The following is a 25428-nucleotide window of genomic DNA, read 5'->3' on the forward strand; positions in this document are numbered from 1 at the left end:
TTCTTGCTTGATGTGGCACTGACTTTTGAACTAAATTGCTGGTTGGAAAGAAAGGAAGAAAGAAGAATTTTACAAAGCAATGTGTTTTGGCTGAAACTAGCTTGCCATTTATTCCCAGTCCTATAGTTTGATATGTTTAATTGTTCTGTTTGTGAGGGTGGCTTTGTCATGTATGCCAATCTAGACTGATGATAAAAGTAGATACAGTCTTGGTTGTACCATGCAGCGGCAGGCAAGCCTCAGGCCAGTTAATGGACTTATCAGAATGCCTGTTACCTGCTCTGTAATGAGGATATTACCTCCCTTGCAGGATTTCCAGATGCAAAACAAAAGATGTAGGTGAAAGTATTTTAAAAACCAAAGTATTAGGTATATGCTTTATTTACATAAAGAAAAACAGCACGAGGTGGCATCTGCCTTGGAAATATAATAATAGAATGGGGTCGCCTAAGTGGAGTCTCTACTGAAGTAACAGGCTCATTTACAAGAACTACCAAATCCACAAGAAACTTAAATGTAAGCTTGGAAAATAAAATGTCCTCTATTAAATGGAAGGGCAGGATTTTTACTTTCCAACCATTAGTACCATTACTAAAAATAAAAGCAAAATCTTTAGTAAAGAGTATTGAAAACCATATAGCTATCTTTGTCACAGAGAGAAAAAATGTTTATTCTAGGTTTTAGAATATCTATTTTGACATAATCTATCTTCCAGGACAAATTAGGAGAAAGAGTGCTCTTTGAGTTTTCCATAAAAGGTAATGGAATGAATTCAAACAGGGTCTATAGCTCACAGCAGGCAGCTACTGCATTGCAACTGTGGACCAGTACATTGAACAATGCACTGCGCAGGTGAATAACCATTACTGAAGTTGTTAATGTCATCCCTGATCTGGCCTACTGAAATCCTTGGTGGTTTACCCATACAGATACTACAGATCACAATGACAAAATTAAGACTGTTTTATTGCAGCTACAAGAGGAACACTGTGATCTTTCAAAAACACACATTTTTCATGTCATTTCCCTGCTTAAAATGCTTCAACGGCTCACTGTCACTTGCAGAATCAAGTTCAAACCCTTGATTTTAAAACACAAGATATTTCTTGCTAGGCATGTCTCTCTACCTTCCTAGCCTCATCTCCACATGTACCTTTCCCCCTTAGACATGCTCAGTTACATGTGTCAAGTTTCTTCAAAACATCCCATGCCCTCCCAGCACCCAAATACCTATGATAATTCTTCACCCAGGATGGAATGCAGTGGTGCAATCTCGGCTCGCTGCAACCTCTGCCTCACAGGTTCAAGTGATTCTCTTGCCTCACTCTCCCAAGTAGCTGGGATTACGGGTGCCTGCCACTACACTGTCTTTTTTTGTAGAGATGGGGTTTCATCATGTTGGCCAGGTTGGTCTCTAACTCCTGACCTCAAGTGATCTACCCTCCTTAGCCTCCCAAAGTGCTGAGATTACAGATGTGAGCCACTGTGCCCAACCCATTTTGTATATTTTAGTGTAACGGCATAATTATACTTCAGATTATATAGTGCTGCATTTTCAAATTAGGTACCAAATTATTAAACATCATGTAAAAGCTCTTATGTCTCATGTTTTGTCTTTCTTTAAGAAACAAAAGGTATGCACAGTCCTTAACCATAAACGAAGTAGAAATAAGTGTAGGAGGAAGAGACTGAACATTAAAGAAACTAGACTTAAAATACATATAAGTTATAAAGAGATCAAGATTGTAAAAAGGAAATGCCAACATCAGATATTCCTCTGCAGTGAGCTGATGATGTTTTCATAGACCCAAGTTACTAGAATGCTATTATTCCAGAGTGTTACCTAATTTGTCTAAGCTTACAAAGGTAGTAATGTCAGAGCTCAAATCGGAGCCCTTTTCTTCCAATCCAATGTTCTTTTAGACATAGAATTTACCATAAACTGATTTCTCCTTTTAGAAGATAAAATTGAATGTTTTGATATTTTTAATGGGATTTGAACACACTTAAACTAAGAAAAAAACCAATGAACAAAATTCAGATTTTTCTAATACTTGAATTTATAACTGCTTAGCAGTTTTGTCTATATTACATGGTTTATTTTAAGGTACAGTGGACCCTTGAACAATGCCAGTTTGACCTGCATGGGTCCACTTTACGAAAGAAAAAACAAGCTTGGGACTCCAAACTCACTATGCCAAAGGGAAAGTAAAGCTTGAGAACTGAGTCACACACACACACACACACACACACACACACACACACACACAAGCAAACAAACAAAAAAACTGCTCCCGTTGTTCTAAAACAGCTGTAATTTCACATGCTGACTTTATATTGTGTAAAATGTAGATTTACTGAGAGTGAGACAAATGTATAGTTGACTTTACCTCCAACCCCTCTTCTCACATAAAAGATACAGATTCACTGAGCACTGTCAAAACCCTGCAAAACATAACCACTTGCCTTATTGCCTATCTCTTCCTCTTTTCCCCATCTTGCTCCTCTCCTGTTTGCTCTTTACCCTTTAAATATTGAAGTCCTCAAAACCCTCTTTGGAAAAAGCATAGGCCACAGATCCTACAGTAACTTGTGTTTCCTTTCCTAAACACAACCTCAATCTTGGCAAAATAAACCTCTAAATTGATTGAGACCTGCCTTAGTCACTTTTTGATTTACAACTTACATGAAGATTTTTTAATAAATATGGTCAGGCTTCTATATTGGCTCATTTCACAACCTCAACAAAACATAGTTTGAAAATACTGCATTTGCTGGATGGGTAACATGCCTACGGAACTGCTGACTTCATATCTGAATTCTGCAGGTCCAGCTGTTCCAGGGTGGTCCTAGAACTGATCCTCTGCACATACCAAGGGGAAAGGACTCTATAATGAAAACAGCATTCTGGCCAGGTGCAGCGGCTTATGACAGTAAACCCAACACTTTGGGAGGGTGAGGCAGGAGGGTAGCATAAGCCCAGGAGTTTGAGACCAGCCTGGGCAGTATGACAATACTCCATCTCTACAAAAAAATAGAACTAGCTGGGCATGATGGCAGGCACCTGTAGTGCCAGCTACTTGGGAGGCTGAGAGTTAAGAGGATGGCTTGAGCCTGAGAGGTCGAGGCTGCAATAGGCTGAAATCGCACCACTGCACTCCAGTATGGGCAACAGAGTGAGACCCTGTTTCAACCAAAAGAAAGAGTAAAAGAGGAGAGAAAGACTTTTACTCCAGTGCAATATCAGTATTCTTAGACATCAAGGCCACTCTGCTACTAATTGTGTGACTTTGGAGAAACGCCTCCTTTATCTCAGTATCTACATTTGTTGAGGGAAGAGAGGTGGAAGGGAGAGAGACAGGGAGAAAGGGGACAGGAAAAACCAAGGAGGGAAGAAGAAGGAGAAAAATATAATCAAGTCTCTTCCAGATCTATGTATATAATTAATTAGTTTAAAGGAGCATCTACCTGACAAAGGTCATGCAAGGTTATGAATGAACACACACACACACACACACACACACACACACACACACACACAAACACACACAGGTTGATCAGTGAAAGTGTTTATTAATTGAACAAGACATCCTCTATTTTAAGAATTATTTGAAATGTGTTGTTATTTTCTTTGGCATGATGCAGTAAGCTACTGCTTATCTTCATCTGAACTCAATTTATAGAATGCAGAGATTTGATACATTGTCGACTATTTCCTATTAAATAAAAGAATCACCTGATTATCACTGTTCACACTACCTCTCTAAAACAATAATGAAGACATTGAAAAGGACTGTCTCATGATACATAGTATCCTATCGGGTTCTTCCACTGAACCATCACCTTCCTAGAAAATGCATATTTAGTATCTTGGCATCAAGAGATTTATTATCTTTACATGATTTTAAATGCTAAAAGTAGTTAATAGGAATGCCTTCATTAAATGTAAAAATAGTTGCAATTTATAGTTTCTCTCTTCCACAAATTTACAGTTATCTGTTTGTAACAAAACTGAAAAGCATTCCAGGAAATTAATAATTCAGTGACAACAGCCAAACACAGAAGGATGTCATCAGCCAAACACATTCTAGTATTAACTCTGCTACATACTAGTTGACTTTCAATAAGCTATTTAACTTCTCTAGGCCTTAGTTCACTTGCCTCTGGTAGTCTTGTGTCTACTGAATAACTTGTAGAAAGGACTTAATCCCCAAAGTGCTAAATAGGTGTTTATAAGTAGTAAGGCACCACACAGTATCTGACACAAAAGAGCAACTAACACAATGAGCTCTCGCTCCTACTCTCAGGGACCCCAAGCCATCTGGGACATTTTAATCATTCAACTAATATGTACTCAGAACTTATGAGATGCCAAGCCCTTGACTGGCTGACCTCAGTCAATTTAACTGTGACCCTGGTGAGGTCACATTTTTTGATATAATCTCCTAAAACTAAAATCAACTGACAAATGTTTTGTTTTATCCCAGTCATAAGTATGTCCAAATACAGCCAGCTACCTTGCAAAGATGGGTTTTCTCCAGAAGAAAGCATAAAATAACTCAGAGACTCAGCATGTAAGAGTATCCAGTTATCTTTTTTTTTTTTTTTTTTTTTTTTTTTTTTTTGAGACGCAGTTTCGCTCTTGTTACCCAGGCTGGAGTGCAATGGCGCAATCTCGGCTCACCGCAACCTCCGCCTCCTGGGTTCAAGCAATTCTCCTGCCTCAGCCTCCTGAGTAGCTGGGATTACAGGCAAGTGCTACCATGCCCAGCTAATTTTTTGTATTTTTAGTAGAGATGGGGTTTCACCACGTTGACCAGGATGGTCTCGATCTCTCGACCTCGTGATCCACCCGCCTCGGCCTCCCAAAGTGCTGGGATTACAGGCTTGAGCCACCGCGCCTGGCCCCAGTTATCTTCTAATAAGGGGATAGTAGGGTGTCCACCTCACCAAGTGATGGCCAGGGTATTAACCAGCTGGTAGCAACTCCTGCATAGTGATGTAAAGCCACTTCAGGGCAATGAGCTTGCTCCAGCTGGCAGGAGCCTATTAACCCATGGAGTGCCTTCTGCAGACTGGCCTGTAGGAAAGGTCCCTCTCAATTTGGGAAAGAAACCAGCACAAAAGAATACTGAAGGTGTACCACTTCAAAGTGAAGATCTACCCGTCCCACCTTCTGCCAAAGGGGAGAAAATCCTAACCCTATCCAAGGATGTTATTTCTTTTTTATGATAGGCAGTTGAACATGGACCAATGATATATTTTTTTATTTTGTTTTCTCCAAGAGAATCTGCATAGTTTAATTAAAGGAACATGGGCATTCGTGTTAGAGAGAATCCTAGATCCTATTGTTAGCTTTCCTTCATACTGTGTGTCCTTGGGTAGGTTTGTAAACCTCTCTGAGCTTGTCTTTTCAATTGTGCAATGTAGATGTTTACAAATACTACAGGGTAGAATGCAATGTTTGCCTACATCACACTGTGGTTAGGAGAGTATGGAATGGACATTTCCATCTGGAGTTTGAGGAGACAGGCTGGTCTAGAATATCAAAAGGCAGTAACTTCAGGAGGCATTCATAGAATCACAGAATGTTAGAGCAATGATCTCATAGTCTCTATTAGTTTTTAGACATGAGGACACTGGGGCTCAGAGACTATGTAGTTCACTCATTGTCAAAGAATAAGTTAAGGCACCTGTCCAGTCTCTAGCCTGGAAGCCAGCTGTGAACTGAGCAAGAAAGGACTCTGTCTGCACAATCCACCGTGATCCCTGTTCTGTCCCCAAACACTCCCCTCCACTTCCTTACTCTAAAACTGTAGCACAAAATAAAGCTTTACAATGCTTCTATTCATATAGAAGCTATAGTTCAATCAGAACTTTATCAACAAAAAGCAAAATAGAATAAATTCTAAGATACAAGACACAATTACAAATTAAAATACATGTTCCAGAACACATAGTGAAAATCTTTGAGAAGGAAGAGAGTGTTATGAGGAAGTGTGAGAGGCAGAGAAAAAAGTTAGGGAAGGGGAGAGGCAAGCATTGTGAAAGCCTGTCCCAAAAGCCAGCATATTCTAGCACATTCTATCATGATCAGCTCATGATCAGTACAGCCCATAAACAGATGTGTGTGAATAAGGGAAGTGGGGGAAAATAAACATTTCCTCATAATATCCTCATATGCTTAGAAGGTACTGAAACTTGTCTTCCATTAATTATGAAGTCTTCTATTCCATACCTAGTGGCATAATTATTACACAGTAGCCGTGATTCTAAAAGTGTAATCTCTGAGCCAGCCATGTCTGCCATACCAAGAAACTTGTTAAAAATGCAAATTTGGGCTCCATCTCAGATCTACTGAATCAGAAACTCCAGGGGTGCAATCCTATAATCTGTGTTTTAACAGGTGGTTCTGATCCACACTGTGAGAACCACTTCATTCTAATATGAAGAGGTTTCAAAGCATTATGTGTCAACAATGAACAATACCTATCTTTTGGAATGGAGATGGGATACTGATGAAAATACATAGTCAGTAGTAGAAGAGAAAGGGTCATGACCAATAAAAGATACAGGTAAAGTTTAGGGGAGTAGGGCTGAGAGAGACAGACACAAAACATAAGTAACAAACTACACAAATTTGTGTGGGGTAGTCCTATTTGCCATTCACCGTAGAGGAAAATAATTTTCCCAACACATGGCCCTGTGCTTGAAGGACTCTTGGAAGTATCATACATCTTTGCCACAGATAGATGATGCAGCAGTTTGACTCCCATAACAATCAGATTTAACCATATATTAGCATCCTCGTAAGCATTTAAGCATCATAAATATCCCTGGTAATATCTGCATCTGTGATCAATATTTGTGATCATTATTAATAGGATCATCAGATATGGCAGGATAACAAGGAGATACTGGATCCTAATTGGGTTTTATCTAAAACAGACTCAGGTCTCTGATTCTCCAAAGCACATCTCTACTCAAGTCAACATTTCTAAACCTCAACTCCTTTTGCTGTCAATCAAAACAAAAATCAGTAATAATATCCAATAAGCTCAAACCTACCTCACATTTGTATTCTCCTCCAGTGAGTGGCACCAGTATTTGTACAATTCTTAAAAGCAGAAACCTTCGAGTCATTGAGGTCTCTTCTCGCTGTTACCCTTGTGTCCAGTGAACCACCACCTTCTGATGGCTCTATCTTCTAATCTCTTGAATCTGTCTCTTCCTCCCCACCTCAGGTACCACTGCCTTAGCTGAAGTCCTCATTTCTGGCCTGGGATTAGAGCAACAGATTTCTAAACAGTTTCTATGCCTCCTCCCTGGCCCTCTCCTCAACCTATTTTCCCTGCTGACATAAGATGATATTTTAAAACAAGAACATCATAGGTCTTCCCAGCTTATAATTCCTCCAGCCTCTGCTTCCAAGATTCCATTTGTCACACTGTTTTCCAATGCTCAAGTGACTCTCTGCTATGAATACCCTTTACCCTCTTGCTCTCACCCTATTCCTCCTTCAAGATAGTTTTATAATACACTCTCTAGGAAATCTGAAGACTCACCCATCTCCAAGGGCAAGTTAGCTGATGCCCCATGACTTCCCTGAGCAGCCAGTGTGTCACTGTCACAGTTCTTAGCACATTCAATTCCCTTCATTTTTTTTGTAAAAACACACATTGACCCTGCCTAGTACATAAGCGGTAAATGTTTGCTAAATGTGTAAGCTATATTAAGCAGCCTAAGCCATCCCCTAAATTACAGTCTTCCCCTCTCTTTCCTCATGAGAGAAATACCTAGTAATACTGTTGGAAAAACCATGCAAGTGGCTGTTTTCATCAGGCTTCCTTATTTCTAGCACTGTCTGTATTCCAAAATAAAGAATATTATAGGCTTCTAAAATGTAGCCCTTATCCATGTGCTGGTTTGATAAAGATTAAACCTAAAGTAAAATAACTCTAATACATGATTTAGAACATTTCTGGTTTAAATATAATCAGAATACACTCCCTAAATCTGAATCCTATTACCTTTAGTTTGTCAGCATCAATCATTGTCTCCAGGTCTCCTATCAGGTCTTGTCACTGATCCTTTCACCCCTCATGTTCCTGCATTTTCTCTAAACCTAGAATTCTCTTAACTCTTTACACCCTCGCCACCCAGGTTAGATGATGAAGGAAGAGAAGGATACAGCTAAGCCCACGATTTTTCATGACTGTTCTAACGTAATCACTAACTTCTCCCTTCAGTGATTCCTTCCATAGCTGTGCAACACACTGACCCTAATGGCCCATTGGGCTTTAGCAGCACTTTATGTAATGATGCTCTCAAACACTGTTGTCTAATTCTGTATCAGTTTCATATGCAACCTGATGGTCTCCAACATAATGGTCTAAGTATCTTCCAAATAAAGATACTTGTTATTTTTAATTTTATTTCTCATGTAATCCCAAACATACTGGAACTATATCAATGTATTTGGACGTCTGTATCTTTATAGATCTATGAACGTGTTATACAGAATTTATGATAATTAGAGTAATTATGTGTCCAGTTGTCCAGATTTGACTAAAAACATTTCAAATATATCCCAGTTCTAAATACCTAGACATTTTTTTTCCAAATGCATCATTAAATTACATTATTCAAGAATGACAGGCTGGGCGCAGTGGTTCATGCCTATAATCCTAGCACTTTGGGAGGCCAAGATGGGTGGATTGCCTGAGCTCAGGCGTTCAAGACCAGCCTGGGCAACATGGCAAAACTTTATCTCCACTAAAAATACCGAAAAAAAAAAAAAAAAAAAAAAAAGGCAGGCTTGTGACACACACCTGTAGTCCCAGCTACTCACAGGGCTGACGCAAGAGAATTGGTTGAATCCAGGCAGCAGAGGTTGCAGTGAGCTGAGCCACTGTACTCCAGCCTGGGAAACAAAGTGAGACTGTCTCAAAATAAAATAATAAAAAAAAAAAAAAGGTGTTTCTAAAGGCACTCAAACTTCATGATATGTAGTAATTCTTTTTTTTTTTTTTATTGCATTTTAGGTTTTGGGGTACATGTGATGAACATGCAAGATTGTTGCATAGGTACACACATGGCAGTGTGGTTTGCTGCCTTCCGTCCCCTCGCCTGTATCTATCATTTCTCCCCATGCTATCTCTTCCCACCTCCTCACCCCCCTGTCTCTCCCCGATTTCCCCCCAACGGACCCCAGTGTGTAGTGCTCCCCTCCCTGTGTCCATGTGTTCTCATTGTTCAACACCTGCCTACGAGTGAGAACATGCGGTGTTTGATTTTCTGCTCTTGTGTCACTTTGCTGAGAATGATGGTTTCCAGGTTCATCCATGTCCCTACAAAGGACGTGAACTCATCGTTTTTGATGGCTGTGTAATATTCCATGGTGTATATGTACCACATTTCCCTATCCAGTCTATCATCGTTGGGCATTTGGGTTGGTTCCAGGTCTTTGCTATTGTGAACAGTGCTGCAATGAACATTTGTGTGCATGTGTCCTTATAGTAGAATGATTTATAATCCTTTGGATATATACCCAGTAATGGGATTGCTGGGTCAAATGGGATTTCTATTCTTATATGTTAAAAATTGCTAGTTTTTAAAACCTGTGTGTAGTTTCATTTCAAAGCAAAATGTAACAGTTCACACCTGTAATCTCAGCTACTTGGGAGGCTGAAGTGGGAGGACTGTTTCAGGTCAGGAGTTAGAGACCAGCCAACATGGCAAGACCTCATCTCTAAAAATATCTTAATTAATAAATACATAAAAAACAGCCAGGCATCTCTAAAAATATATTCTTAAAAATATTAGCTGGGTAGAGTGGTGCATGCCTGTAGTCTTAGCTAACGGGGAGGCTGTGGCGGGAGGATCCCTTTGGCCCAGAAGGAATTGAGGCTGCAGTGAGCTGTAACTGTGCAACAGAAAAAAAAGAAGGAAACAAAATGGAAGAATAAAGGAAACAAAATGTAGTGTTCTCCTAGCCTAAACTTGTATTTCACAAAATGCCAAAACAAGGGTAGAATCAAAAACTGTAGCAGAAGTAGTTAAAATGTAGCAAATTCACAGATCCAGAATTATAAAATATCTCATTTCTTTATTTTATTTACAGATGATTTTTAAAAAATACTGTCTCTGGCAAAATTATATTGTTCTCTTACACATAAATTTGGAGGTTAAAAAAGTTTACTGCTCCTTTTTCCTGAATTTCAGCCTATTTCTGATACTTTCCTAGTATATGACAAAAAAGAATCCTTAACCTTGATTGACATGAGGTAGAGACGTCATAAATTGCTGAATGAATGCTGTCCAAGGTGAATTTCCCCACCTATGTTTTGGAGTCTATCCTTTTCCGTCCCTTCAGGGATCTTGTTTCTTCATTATTTTCTGTCTATCCTCCTCAGCTGGCTCTTTCCTACTTATGTCTCCTGTCACTCACAGACACACATACAAACACACACAAACATACACATCTTACCCATCTGATACTCGTTTTAAATACACTTAGCGGAGAAGTGAAAGAAGAAAACGAGTGTATGTAATCACTGGGTGCTTTCCTATGACTCCATGTACTGCCCCCTCCCCCGCAAAGCCATAGCAATCAGGACGGTGGGTGTCCCAACAAAAACAATGAAATGACTCACATGAAAGTCAACAGCTCTGTTGTTTAAACAGTAGTGCAACAGTGACATTGACCACTTGCTTTTTCTCAAGACCTCCCACTTGTGCTTCTGGGACATCATCCTGACTGTTTTCCTAGTGAGTTGGTCACAGCCTCCTCCATTGGCTTTTCCTTGCTTTTTGTTAAATGTCAATATTAATATACTGTATTTTTTAGATATTATACTGTTTAGACATTTGAGTTGTTTCCAAGTTCTAATCAGTATAAATAGTGTTGCCATGAATAATGTTTTCTATGTGTTTTGTTTACAAGTCAGGATAGTAGTTATGCCAAAGGAGAAGACATTGGCGCATGGGAAGTTAGTGAGTGGGTAGTGCTAACATTCTTTCTTGACCTCAGTGGGAGTTAAATGTATCTACTTTGTAATAGTTGATTAAACTCTCCATTTATTATTTGTGAATTTAGAATTCTGCATGATACTTCAAAACGTTTTTTAATTACTAAAAACATGACAGTTGTACAAATAGAAAAAGAGGAGGTAGTAACTCTGGTAAACATCCTACAATGCCAATATTCCTGTGACAAAAAAATGTTCAGCTTCATTTGTATCAAAGAAAAAGCATATTAAGACAAAAATGCAGTTTTCTACTTGTCATTAATAACCAGCGAAATGCAAGAGAAAATTTCCACTGTTAGTGAAGATGTAAACTAATAGAACTTTTCTAGAAATCCAACTGGCAATACATACCTTCAAAACGTTTATTATGTTTAAAAGTTCATCTTTAAAAAAAAAAAAACAGGCAAATGTGAAATATATATATATGAGAGAGCAAGAATTTATATATAAGGATATTTTTCATAGAACTGCTTATAATTGTGAAAAACTAAAAGCAAATTTTCAATAGGCAATTAACTAAATATAGTATAACCATGCAGAATATATGCAGCCATATTTAATGGCATGAAAATATGTTTATAATTTATTAAGTTAAAACAAGTTACAAAACACAATGATACATTTGTAAGGTGAGGAAAACCACAAATACTCATAGAAATAATGTCAAGAAGAAAAGACAAAATCTTTTGTTTGCTTTTGTTATCTCTGAGACAAGTGCTTGCTTTTGCTTGTTTTAGGCCTCCTATGCACTTTCCTAAGCTTTCTACAAGGACTATGTAGAACAAATTAAAAAATAAACTTTTATGTAACTAGTTTCATGAATGAATGAGAAAAAAATATGAGTGAAATAACATCTAACATAGTATTAGCGACAATGGCAGTTTCTAGTGTCTGTTAGTGTATGTATTCACAGAATTACTCAGATGGTTATTGAATTGGTTTCCGTTAACTATGGTTGAATTTTATAAGCTTCATACTCTGTACAAAGAGGCCAACATCAGACAACATTTTAGAGAGCAAGTCTTCCTTCAAAATAAGAATATTGCTTTACATTTGAAATTGTACTATAGTGATTAGGAAACAGATGAGTAAATTTCACTTACAAGATTTTTTAGGCTACTATTGCTGAAAGTATAATTTTCTTTTCTACTATTGAGCACTTATCTTTTAAGGAAGCAAAAAGTGGATATGACTTCAAATTCTAAGTCTCTGACAGCTTTACAATTTAAATATCATACCCTGAACAAAATATAAACATCAATGCAGTATACGCAAAGCCCTATGAAAAAGAGCAACAATTGGTATGAAAAAAATGATTATCATACACTGAGAATTAAGAAGTAATTTTCCATTTTTCACTTTGCTTTAATGGGGTCTTGTTAATAGCACTTCCCGCTTTTACCAGGTAATGATTTCTCCTAGGTCAGTAAACTCCAACATTGATTGTATTCACTTACAAGAAGGCTATCCACAGCAAACCCTTTCCCATATGCAGATTTTCTTTCTAAGGCTGATTTACAGTCACTGCTTTCCTTTCCATTTCTGAGAAAAGAAAACTTAGCCAAAATGTGCTGTTAACTCCTGCCTGAGAGTCCCTCTAAGGAAGACTCCACTGATATGCTACAAAGTATCGCTGGGGTGACCATTCATACCAGTTTGCAGTTTCCATCCAATCTCCCCACATAGTTGTTAATGGCAGCCCTTTCATTTCCCAGTGTCCCACACTGAGTTAATATATTATATGGCCAGCCTATTGTCCATATACAGTACATGCAATGCTAGCTCTAGAACTTGGAATAAATGCCTCTATCCGTCTATACTCTTGCCTTGTTATCCTTGTGCACTGATAGTCTGGAATAAATAAAAAGAATAAAGTGGACTCAAACCACCCCCTCTGTCGGTGGTCTACAGCAATCTGAACAGCAATCCTTGCCAAGGTGGACCCTATCCGCCTCTGGAAGTATATAAACCACGAGACATAAATTAGGAGGTAGGCTAAATCATATACTTTAAGAACAAAATGTATATTTGCTAAATATTTGCAAGCCATTCTATTAACTGGTAGGGAGCTGTGTCTTTTAAATATTAATCTAAACAATTCCACGAAATGAAGGTAGATCCAAGTTTCCTCCAAGCCTAAATATTTCTTACTCTGCTAATGGTTTAACTTCACCCAGTACCTTAGCTAGAAAACCTCAAGATCATGCTTGATTCTTTCTCTTAGCCCTGTCCAGTTAGTACCAGGCCCCTTTGGTTCTATTTTTAAAGACTCAGCAATTCATTACTCACAAAAAAATAATCAGAACAAGATTTCTAATCTGCAATCATTACGACAGTCTTCCTCTGCTTTGCTTTCCTCTCCTATTCATCTCCCTCACTTCTGCTAGAATTATCTTAAAGCAATCTCTTTAGCTCATTGCCTACTCAATACCCTCAGATAATATCAAGACTTCCTAGTGTGTCAGGCAACATCTTTATCCGTTGCACTGCAGCCTCCCTTTCCATCCTCAATTCCAACCACACCTCCCACTAGGCACATGCTCTTCAATGGTTTTCTTCCAGCTACCATACTGCTCTTCCAGGAAGTGTTTAAAAATGTTTGGGGACATGTTTGCTTATAACAGTAGTTTGAAGACAAAAAGGACATTTAATGGGTAGGGACCAAGGATGTTGAGTGTCCAGCAATGTAGGACAGGTCCCATTAAACAGAGAATTGCATTGCCAAAATGCCAAAGAACACTCCAGGTGAGAGTTCTTGTGCCCCAAACACCTTATTTTTACATATATGTGGTTCCTTCCTTCTAGAATTCATTTAAATGGCCCCCACTAGTTCTGCTTCCTTCCAAAATAATATTGTCGTTGGATAATGTAATTCAAACTCTCTTCTTATCTGAAGACTGTCCTGCCTGAATAGTCACATACATAGTGTGTTAATGGGAGATCCTTAAACCACTCTCATAAATATGAGGTTTAATGATCTCATATATATACACACATATATGAGTGATTTAATTATTATCGACATAGAACTTAATATATTAAGTTATGATTGAACTACTTACCATTTGTCATTTTATTCTGTGGTCCCCTTTTTCTTATCCTTTCTATCTCCTAAAATTTGAGTTCCTTCAAGAAAGGGATGTTCCTTTGCTATCTCACTTATTTTTTTAAATCATAATTTATATGGCTTATCTAGAAGATTAGACTCATTCTTTAAGCAATTTTTGGATTAAGAGATGAAAAATTGCACCCTCATTCCTATGTACAAAATGTCATTCCTTAACCTTTTTTTTAAATAGTTATTAAACGTGCAACTCAGATTACTTTAAAATAACCTAAACTTTTTAGTTATATTAATAATGGTTCTTAAAGAAACCACCTTTACCATGTATTTAATTGCAAGTTAGACTAACTCAGGATCACAAACTCAAATAAAAAGAGACAAAGAAGCTATAGAAACTGGTAAACCAGAGAGATTGTTCTCAGTATAAATACTTAAATTACCTGCTGTTTTTTCGTTTGTTTTTTTATAAGCACTGAGTAGGTCCTCTTTACAAAAATCTATCAAACAATATTGTGCTTGAGATCCTTGCGATTTAAAATATTTATGTAATCTAAAATAAAGTGTGTATGTGTGACTGTGTCTTACAGTTCTATACAAAATATAAACTAAAGGTGCTCTTATCCTACCACACTCATTTTTGCAAGTTCGAGCTTTGACTTTTTTTTTTTTTTTGAGATGAAGTCTCACTCTGTCATCCAGGTTATAGCACAGCAAAGAGATCTCAGCTTACAACAACATCTGCCTCCCAAGTTCAAAAGATTCTAGTGCCTCAGTCATCCTAGTAGCTGGGATTACAGGTGCGCACCACCACGCCTAGCTAATTTTTGTATTTTTAGTAGAGATGGGGTTTTGCCACAGTGCCCAGACTGGTCTCAAATTCCTGTCCACAAGTGATCCACCCACCTTGGCCTCCCAAAGCGCTGGGATTACAGGAGTCAGCCACCACATCCAACAAGCTTAGACTATTTCTATTGCCTATTACAAATATATTTTTTAAAAATCAGTCAAAATCTTCAACTTAGCTCCTCTCTTAAGTTGCATATCCAGCAATACAGGATAGACAAAGCCAAATGCTCACTTGCACATCTGTTCATATCTGGGGCTCGGTGTCCATAGTACCCAGATGGGCAGGAATGCAGGCACTCTCCATACTGGCGCATCCCTTCTCTTCGAAGGAAGAAGAACAACTTCTGTTGACATCGGCTGCACCCATTGTCCTTTGAACAAGACAAACAGCCCTTGCAAATGGGATTTGATGCATAACTAGCTGTAAAAGAAAAACAAAAATTGTTTTTAATTATGAGTATAATCAGACTTTTGGTAAATACATCCTGGTGAAGAGACAAATTTCTTTTTTCTGCTATACTCACATAGAAATACTAAATAAAATATCCCTCCCCTTCTTCCCTCTACCTCCCCTACCCAAAAAGCGGTTAATACACAACCAAACTTAAAAACAAAGAGGAAAGTTGAGGCAGAGTTGAGGCAGAAGCTAAAGCTGAATGGCTCATGGGGATATCAGACCAGACAGAGGTAGAATTCAGGGCAACATCCTTGACCCAGGCTGAGAAATACTCATGTAAAGATCTGGCACTTAGCTCCCTTTATGTAGATAGAGTCAAGAGGGCTGTTTGTTCATGACCCCCTGCCCTAACTAGCCAGAGCAGAGCAGGCTGACCCTAGCTTGGGAGCACAGAGCGGGTAAGCACAAGAGAAAATGTAACTCATGAGGCGTAGGAACACCAAGTCTGTAAGGATGGGATCTAAATTAAAATTATCATGTAGTTTGAGGTCTATATGGTGTTGACAATTTAAAATAAGAATTTGTTCAGATCCAGGAAAATCCACAAAGAAAAAATATAAATATAGAACTACTGTCTAGATCAGGCGTCCCCAGACATTTTACACAGGGGGCCAGTTCACTGTCCCTCAGACCGTTGAAGGGCCGCCACATACTGTGCTCCTCTCACTGACCACCAATGAAAGAGGTGCCCCTTCCTGAAGTGCAGCGGGGGGCTGGATAAATGGCCTCAGGGGGCCGCATGCGGCCCGTGGGCCGTAGTTTGGGGACGACTGGTCTAGATGTTTTTACAATCCTGAGATCTGGACTTTGATGAAATGTTACCCTAACATCAAAATGAATAAATCACATGAACAAGCAAACCTTCATAAGGAATAGTCACCAGTATCAGTAAGAAAATTTCATACCTAAAAAAACAGAAATAAGGTCATTCTGAAAGAGTCTTTAAAATGAATATCTACCAGATAACTGAAGAGAAAAAGAAGTAACAAGAAATCACATGGGAAAAGGCAAGAATGTACACATTAGAATGAAATGAAAAATCTAAAAGTTAAGAAAAAAAAATTTCACAGAGAAGTTGAATGGTAGGCTAGAGAGAATGACATAACCAAAAACACATTTAAAGAACTGTGGCACAAAACAAGATAAAAAGGTAATAAGCATGTAAGAAAACAAAAAAGCAGAAATGTTCCAATACATGATTGGTAGTTACTACAGAAGTAAAGAGTAAAGGGAATGAATAAAACACACCTTAAACTGACAAGCAACTTCAGCAAAGCCTCAGGATATGAAATCAATATGCAAAAGTCACTAGCATTCCTATATACCAACAACAGTCAAGCCAAAATTTGAATCATGAACAAACTCTCATTCACAATTGCCAAAAAAGAATACAATACCTAGGAAATACAGGTAACTAAAGAGATGAACAATCTCTACAAGGAGAACTACAAAACACTACCCAAGAAATCAGAGATGATACAACCAAATAGAAAAACATTCCATGCTCATGCATAGAAGAATCAATATTATTAAAATGGCTATATTGCCCACAGCAATTTGTAGATTCAATGCTATTCCCATTAAACTACCACTGACATTTTTCACAGAACTAGAAAAAAATGTGTTAAAATTTACATGGAACCAAAAAAGAGCCCAAATAGCCAAGGCAATCCTAAGCAAAATAACAAAGATGGAGGCATCACACTACCCAACTTCAAACTATACTACATTAACCAAAACAGCATGGTACTGATACAAGAACAGATAGACCAATGGAACAGAATAGAGTACCCGGAAATAAGATGACACATCTACAACTGTCTGATCTTTCACAAACCTGACAAAAAACAAGCAATGGGGAAAAGATTCACTGTTCAATAAATGGTACTGGGTAACTGCTAGCCATATGCAAAAGATTGAAACTGGACCCCTTTCTTATACCATATATAAAAATGAACTAAAAATGCATTAAAGAGTTAAATGTAAAATCCAGAACTATATTAAAAAAAAAAAAAAAAAAAAAAAAAAAAAAAAAAAAGCTCTGGAAGACAACCTAGCCATTATCATTTAGGACATAGGCACAGGCAAAGATTTCATGGAAAAGATGCCAAAAGCAATTGCAACAAGAGCAAAAATTGACAAGTGTGATCTAATTAAAGAACTTCTGTACAGCAAAAGAAATTATCATCAGACTGAACAGGCAATCTGCAGAATGGGAGAAAATATTTGCAAACTATGCATCTGACAAAGGTCTAATATTCAGCAGTATAAAGATCTTAAAGAAATTCACAAGGGAAAAAAACCCATTAAAAATCAGGCAAAGAACATGAACAGACATTTCTGAAAGCAAGACATACTTGTGGCGAAAAATCAAATGAAAAAGTCAGCATTACTGATTATTAGAGAAATGCAAACAAAAACTACAATGAGGTACCATCTCACACCAGTCAGAACAGCTATTATTAAAAAGTCAAAAAAATAGCAGATGGTGAGGTTGTGAAGGAAAATAAACACATATATACTGTTTGTGGTAGTATAAATTAGTTCAAACATTATGGAAGACAGGGTAGTAATTCCTCAAAGACCTAAAGACAGAAATAACATTCAACCCAGTAATCCCATTACTGGGTATATTCCCAAAAAAATATAAATCCTTCTAATATAAAGACACGTACACACATATGCTCACTGCAGCACTATTTCTCAATAGCAAAGACACGGAATCAACCTGAATACCCGTCAACCGATTGGATAAAGAAAATGTGGTATATGTATAGCATGGAATATCAAACGGCCATAAAAATGAATGAGATCATGTTCTTTGCAGGGACATGAATGGAGCTAGAGGCTGTTATCCTTAACAAACTAGCACAGAAACATAAAACAAAATACATGTTCTCACGTGTAAGTGAGAGCTAAATGACGAGAACACATGAACACATAGAGGGAAACAACAGACCCTGGTGCCTGTTGGAGGGCAGAGGACAGAAGAAAGGAGAGGATGAGGAAAAATAACTAACGGGTACTAGGCTTAATGCCTGGCAGGTGAAATCATCTTTACAGCAAACCCCCATGACACAAGTTTACCTATGTAACAAACCTGCACTTGTACCCCTGAACTTAAAAGTGTATATACATATATAATAAATGAAACACACTACTCAAAGAGATGACTGATTTATTTCCAGAATTAAAGACATGAGTTCTTAGATTCAAAAAAAATTAACAGACTGAACAAAACAAGTCTACATCTAAACACAGTATATTTACATACCATAAGAATAAAGTCAAGCCAGAGAAAAATTGCAGATTATCTAGAGAGGAATAAAACTTTGACTGACAGCAGACATATAATCCATAAATAAATAAATAAAGGTTAGATAGCTGAGATACTATCTTCAACATGCTGAGAAAAAATTGTCACACTATAATTCTATAAGCAGTTATAGTTTAGCAATGTGAGCAAAATAAAGATATCTGTAGCTAAAGTAAAGGCAAAGAACTTAATTTTTTAAAAAGCATTCACTAAAAGAATAAAGTACTGGAGACAATAAAACACAGCTCAGAGGAAGTAGAATGCAACAAGCATTAGTGATCACACCAATTGAAAAATATGTTCGTTTCTCTATACAAAAGCATAGAACATAAAAAACATACATAATGATTTTCAAGTTTTGAAAATAAATCTTATGTTCACAAAAACACAGAAGACTTGAGAAGCAAGCCAAAGTTAAAGCATTCAAAGTTTCTGCTTTACTAGTAGGAAGACCAATGTAAATTAAAGTAAAATGTAACTACTATAACCTTAAGGCCCCAACTGCAAAAACAATAATAGAATACATAACTTCTAAACCAGTGACAGCTACAAAAGATGTAATATATGTATGAAATATGAGCAGGAAGAAACAACCCAAATATCTATGAACAGAATGGATAAATTATGGTATATTCAAACTATTTGAGTTTTACTCAATAATAAAAAGAATACAGATACACATGACATGAATCAAATTCACACACATTATGCTGATCAAAAGAATCCAAACAGGTACAAAAAAGAACATGCTCCATATAATTTCATTCATATTAAGGTCAAAGGCGGGCATGGCTAATCTATGGTGACAGAAATAAGAATGCTACATGCCTTTGAGGAGTGAGGACTGACTGGAAAGGGGCATAATAGAATTTGTAGGGGCTGGAGGAGGTATATTTGTTTCCTTGGGCTCCTGTAACAAATGACCACAATTTGGTGGCTTAAACAACAGAATTTATTCTCTCAGTTCCAGAGACAAGAAGTCTGAAACTCCAGTATCAGTTCTGCAGGGCCTTGCTTCCTCTGAAGGATGCCGGAGAATCGTGTCTTGCCTCTTTAAGCCTTTGGTGACCCAGGGCACTCCCTGACTCATAGTTACACAACATCAATCCCTCCATTGTCTCATGCCTTCTTCTCTCGTATCTCCATGTCTTTTTTTGTCTCTTACAGCAACATTCCCATTGGATTTAAGTCCCTTTATCCCATATAATCTCATCTTCATCCTTACCTTAGTTGCATCTGCCAAAACCGTGTTTCCGAAAAAGGTCACCTTCTAAAATTTCTAGGAGGACATGAATTGGGGTGGTGGGGTGGGAGTGTACTAGTCAATTTGCTAAAGGGGGTGATGGAAATGTGCTATATCTTGCCTGGATATTGGTTATACAAATGTATACATTTGTAAAATTCATAAAACTATGCATTCATCTAAGTATACTTGTACATTTACATAATTAATGTGCATAATTTACAAGTAAATTATATCTCACTTTCTTAAAAAAATAAGCATATAAAGGTTATGCACTAATTTGAGGATACTTACTTATAATTACATCTGTTTTAAAGATGCCCCAAATTACCTGTTAGATACTATTTACTTTTTTTTTTTTTTCCAAACAGAATTAGTCTACTGATGGGACAAGGTGGGAGAAGACAGTACTAAGCCAATGTTGAAATCACATCTAAAATAAGTTAATACCTGAACCATGTGAAGTTCACTGCATCTGATGGGGACCTTGAAAGAAAACATGTAAAATACTCTTGCTATAGCTGGTATATAATTTAGAAATGATACAACCTGAAATATTATAGTTTCTAAAATATGAAAAATTCATGTAACTGTCAGTTGTCACTGCACCAATTAAAGTCATAAATACAACAGAATACATGTGGTCACAACAACTTCATTTTATTGAGTTAACCCAAAAGAGAATGAAGAGAGAAAAAATAGAAAACTCATCAATTATTGAAACTTTTAGCTTTGAGATTACATATTGCTTGCCCTCCATAGAATCATTCTTGAGTATAAAACTAATATTGAGCAGTAAGTGGTCTGGCTGGCAGCTCTACAGAGTACATTGTATATCATGTCATTCCTTTACTTATAATAATTTAATGGTCATTATAATTATAGCAACGTGTAGCAAATCTATATAGGTTTTAGTTCCACAAGAGAATCTTCTTCCTCCCACAAGCTCCCATATCCCTGATGTGGTCTTACAGTCTCTTGTCCAGTGAGGGGTCCCAAAACTAAGGCTTTCTCTACCAAAGGGGCTGAAGAAGAAACAAGGCCCTTCAGGATCAGGAATCAAGGCCCCTTGATTTGGCCAGAAAGATCTACCTCTTCCTATCTATTCTAGGACTTTTTTTCTATCAACTGTTTTATCTGCATGTTGAGCCTATTGCATGGACATTCTCTCACTTGAAAACCTATCTATGCTTTCCAAATAGTCTCCCATTTAATATCTTATTTCCCTAAATCTGCAATTATTGCAGGGGAGAGCTAGGGAACCAATTCTGATGAAAAATCATCCCCTTAGATACAGTTACCCATAAAATTCTGGCAAACAACTTTCCAAATATTCCTTTATATATGTATACATGTATAAAATATACAATTTGTATTTTTCATACATATCATACTGTACCTGTTGGGTCATAGCTTGTTCAATTTCAGTACGTTGTTAGCAACTTTCCATAACAATGAACTAAACCAATGTCACCATCATATTTCTTGGAAGTATCAACCCTGTTGCCTCTACTTATCACTAACTTCTGCTGAATTATCTCCAAAACTGCTTTTATGAAGACCACAACCAGTAGTCTCATCATTCATTCAAGATCTCATTCTCAATTTCTAATCCTCACAATTCTAATAGCCTAGGTTGCTGAAAGTTTTCTTCCTCCTCCAGTTTCTATGATAATATTGCCTCCTACAGGTTTGATTCCAACCCTCACCCATATGATTTCCATGAGTATTCTCATAATTTGGGCCTTTATCACTTCTCATTTGGGTGATTATAAAGTTCCAACCCTAGATCTACCCTCTCCCTACTTCACGCTACATTCTATTGCTAATTTTCCTGTTTTTATACTCACTGTACTATGTTGTTATGCCTTCATCTGCCTACATAATTATGATTTATAAATAATTTTTGCATAGCTGACCAAAAATAAGCTTATACTATCAATATTTTCTCTAGCTGCCTTCTGAAGAGGTTTTATACCAGTATCATCCTTAGTGTACTGAGTAGGGTGTAAATGAGCAAGTTTCAAAAAATTAGGATATCATTCAACTTCTCTGTGCCAGAAAGGGTAAAAAATTGAGGGGATGGGAAAAGCTGAAGAAGAGCAATAGAAAGTGGGAATACTGACAGGCTGTGTGAGGAAATGGCTATGGTGGAGGAAAAGGTAACCAGAGAGAATCCAACTCTTTTTCATTTTCAGAGTTGTCCAAGATTGCAACCTACCTTAAGCACAAAGACTCTATGGAATGATATTTACAGAAACAATGTATGACTCTTTCATGAAAAAAGCCATCTTTTTAACATAAAAAACTGAGTGACTAAGACAAGGGCAGGGGTTGCTGGCTGGAGCTACATCAGAAGCAGTCCCACACTACAAAGCCCTCTGAAACATGTTGACGACCTTCTGCTCTAGAATTTATACACAAATTTGAAAAACCAAGAACAAGCAATTATCCAAGAAAGTATCCACTCCAAACCTTGCTTAATAAAGGAAGATCCTGGAAGGTTTACAAGTACACAGCAGAATGTTTAAGGAAGAGGTTCACTGTCTCACAGTCATTACATGCTGAAGTTGAAGCTATACTTTCAGTTCAAAAGTTAAACCAAAGCTCTTTATCACCATAAATCACGCTCCACAGTAAGAAGTATAGAGAAAAGAGAATTACAGAACCAAGAGAATCAACACAAAAGGCTTTTTGTTTTGTTTTTATGTATCAGAAGCCAACTTTCATCTTGACCATAAAAATCTCAGAGTCAACAAATTGCGCCTTAGTTTTTTTTTTTTTAAAAAGATATTATTAAAAGCATTGCTTTATTTACTTGAACCTCAACAGACTTAATGAAAATGAATTAGGAAATACTTACCCAAGTCCATATCTTAGGTATCTTTATAACCCTACACACGAGGAATTCTCTTAAAGCAAGAATGATGTGAGCCCCACCTAACCTAAGTACTCTCTCCCCATTTTCTCCAATCTTCAGTCATGATGCTGCTCAATGCTGAAGAACGAGAGCCCATGTGATTTTTACAATTTGAAGCTTCTTGCCCCAAACTTCAAACAGACTTTTCCGTTTAATTAACCATTGTCCACTATTTTAGTGGCCTTCTCCCTGTTGTAAATCAATAGCTTAGTAATCCCACAAGAAATTCTCCAGCTACCATATGGTCACTACACCAACTTCTGTGTCTAAACACAGGCAAAAAAATAGACGTTTAAACATCACTAGAGTAATTTATTTTGTCAGGATCTTCATAAGTTGAATGGCTCTGCCCATTGCTCTGAGATTTAATTCAAGCATGCAGGTGAATAAACAGATCTTAATTCTCAGCTTTGATGACCATGTTTATTTGCTCTCTCTGTGAGCTTCAACTTTTCCAACACTAAAGCCTGCTGAGATCCAGAGCCTCATGATTCCAACCAAAACACTTTTCTAAATCTAGACGCACCCAAAATTCTAAAGATGAAATATATCTCATAAAACATGAAAAATCCTCAAAACACTGATAAACAGTGATTCTAGCACAAACCCACGCATATCCCCTGGATGGGAAAAGAAATATTACAGGGATTTAGCAAACAAACAAACAAACAAAAACCATGAGGATGAAACAAGGTAACAATACCTATATTACAAACAGTTCTACCAAGAGAGACAGCATAAGTAGAACTCTTTATTATTAATTCTAATTAGTTGATTTGTTTTCCCCTTAACTTGCAAAGTAGTTTAGCCTTTTCATGAATTCTGGTATTTTAAAGTCTGTTCCTTTTTTAAATCCAGCTATTCACATTTATCTCCTAGAGCATTTTATGTAGGTGTTGAATGCCCATGTGTTTCTAACATACTCCTGACTTCTAAAAAATGTGTTCCCTTGTTTCTGCAGCTAGGCCCCTGCCAAGCAAGAAGAAATCTGAATTCCTTCTAGGTAAAGGCATCCATCCTGACAAAGGTACAGATTTCTAATTTTGAAAATAATAAGATTGAACAATGGGCTGTTGGCATCTTAGTCTCACTCTATATTTGCTGGTCAAATAATGTTGCAAGTTCAACCCATCTTTTAAATGAATATTAACTTCATCAATCAATACCATAAAATTGCTAATGTATGTCTCTTCCTAACATCAAGTTCAAGATATGTATTTAAGGAAGAAAAAAAAAAACAGATAAAAGGAGAAGGATTTTGGGGGAATCCCACCTCTGGCACCAGTAACAGGGAACTTGCATGTCAGATGCTATACAAATCAAGTTGGATACATTCTCTCAACTAGAGCTTGGCAACACTGGGATAAAAATCCTGTAATCATGTATACTACCAAGCTCAAACTCAATTAAGCAAGTAAGGTAGCGAATTAATGTGCCACACAAGTTTTGACCAAAATGCCAAATACTGTCTTAAGACATTTTGGTTAGTTTTATATAAAAGTATAAATATTTAAATATCATAAACCCAGTAGTCTAACTGTGAATGTAAAGAAAATAAATTTTAATACTAGACCATCACCATTAAAAGCATCACGCTTTAGACAGAAAATAAATACTACAATTAAAAATGTTTATCAAGCCTAAACGTAAATTTCTAGATTTCCTTTAAAATTTTAGAAGGACTATATTAACATAAATTTAATATAGAAAAAAATTGGCAATGAAGAGCAAAGCTTGTGCAAAAATTTCAAAATTACAGAACCCCTAGAATTAAACTGTATTAATGGGTGGGTGTGGTGGCTCATGCCTGTAATCCCAGCACCTTGGGAGGCTATAATAGGTAGATCACCTGAGGTCGGGAGTTGGAGACCAGCCTGGCTAACATGATGAAACCCCATCTCTACTAAAAATACAGAATTCGCTGGGCATGTTGGTATACGCCTGTAATCCCAGCCACTTAGGAGGCTGAGGCAGGAGAATCGCTTGAACTCTAAAGAGAATTGCTTCTATTTAAGAGCACAATGAACCTCCCAGGAGGGAGGCGTGCAGTGAGCTGGGACTGTACCACTGCACTCCAGTCTGGGTGACACAGTGAGACTCCACCTCCAAAAAAAAAAAAAAATTAAACCATATTTTCTCAGAATCTTTTTATCTTTTGTCATGTGTTCTTTAATAGAGAATGATATTTTTAGGTACAAGACTTACCAAGCTTTAACTTCCCAAGAAGCATTACCTTTGAGAAACTCATTGTTTACCTAACAATATTATTTAAAAGTTAATAAATCATATCAGTTAGGAATGAAAGATTGGACCTATATTTGTTTAGCATATGCTTGTCTACTATTTTCCTTGAGAAAATAGTATTTCTAAACATTTGTAAGCCCCTCAAATATGGAAATCATCTCTACAAATGAGTATTTTTAATGACATCAGGATTAAAGTTCTTTAATCAGATCATTTGGCTTCTCCTATTGAAATACATATTTCACTGTACAAAGACTCAAAACTAGGTAAAACAAGGAGTTTTTGTTTGTTTGTTTTGAGACAGTCTC

At 37.1% G+C, this 25428-nt stretch overlaps 1 protein-coding gene across 11 annotated transcripts in view; it reads right to left on the reverse strand.

The window, feature by feature from the left end:
• RSPO2 (R-spondin 2) overlaps positions 1–25428 on the reverse strand; it is a 255326-nt gene that overhangs the window by 78867 nt on the left and 151031 nt on the right. For 10 of the 11 annotated variants that reach the window (XM_074387050.1, XM_074387049.1, XM_074387048.1 and 7 more), the window contains one exon: positions 15173–15361. In XM_074387050.1, coding sequence (XP_074243151.1) covers positions 15173–15361 — 189 coding nt within the window. Of the gene's footprint in view, positions 1–15172; positions 15362–22819; positions 23592–25428 lie in introns of those variants that run through there. The other variant, XM_074387051.1, reaches the window with a different exon arrangement.

The sequence above is a fragment of the Saimiri boliviensis genome, chromosome 15 (assembly GCF_048565385.1).
Source record: "Saimiri boliviensis isolate mSaiBol1 chromosome 15, mSaiBol1.pri, whole genome shotgun sequence".
Lineage (NCBI taxonomy): Eukaryota > Metazoa > Chordata > Mammalia > Primates > Cebidae > Saimiri > Saimiri boliviensis.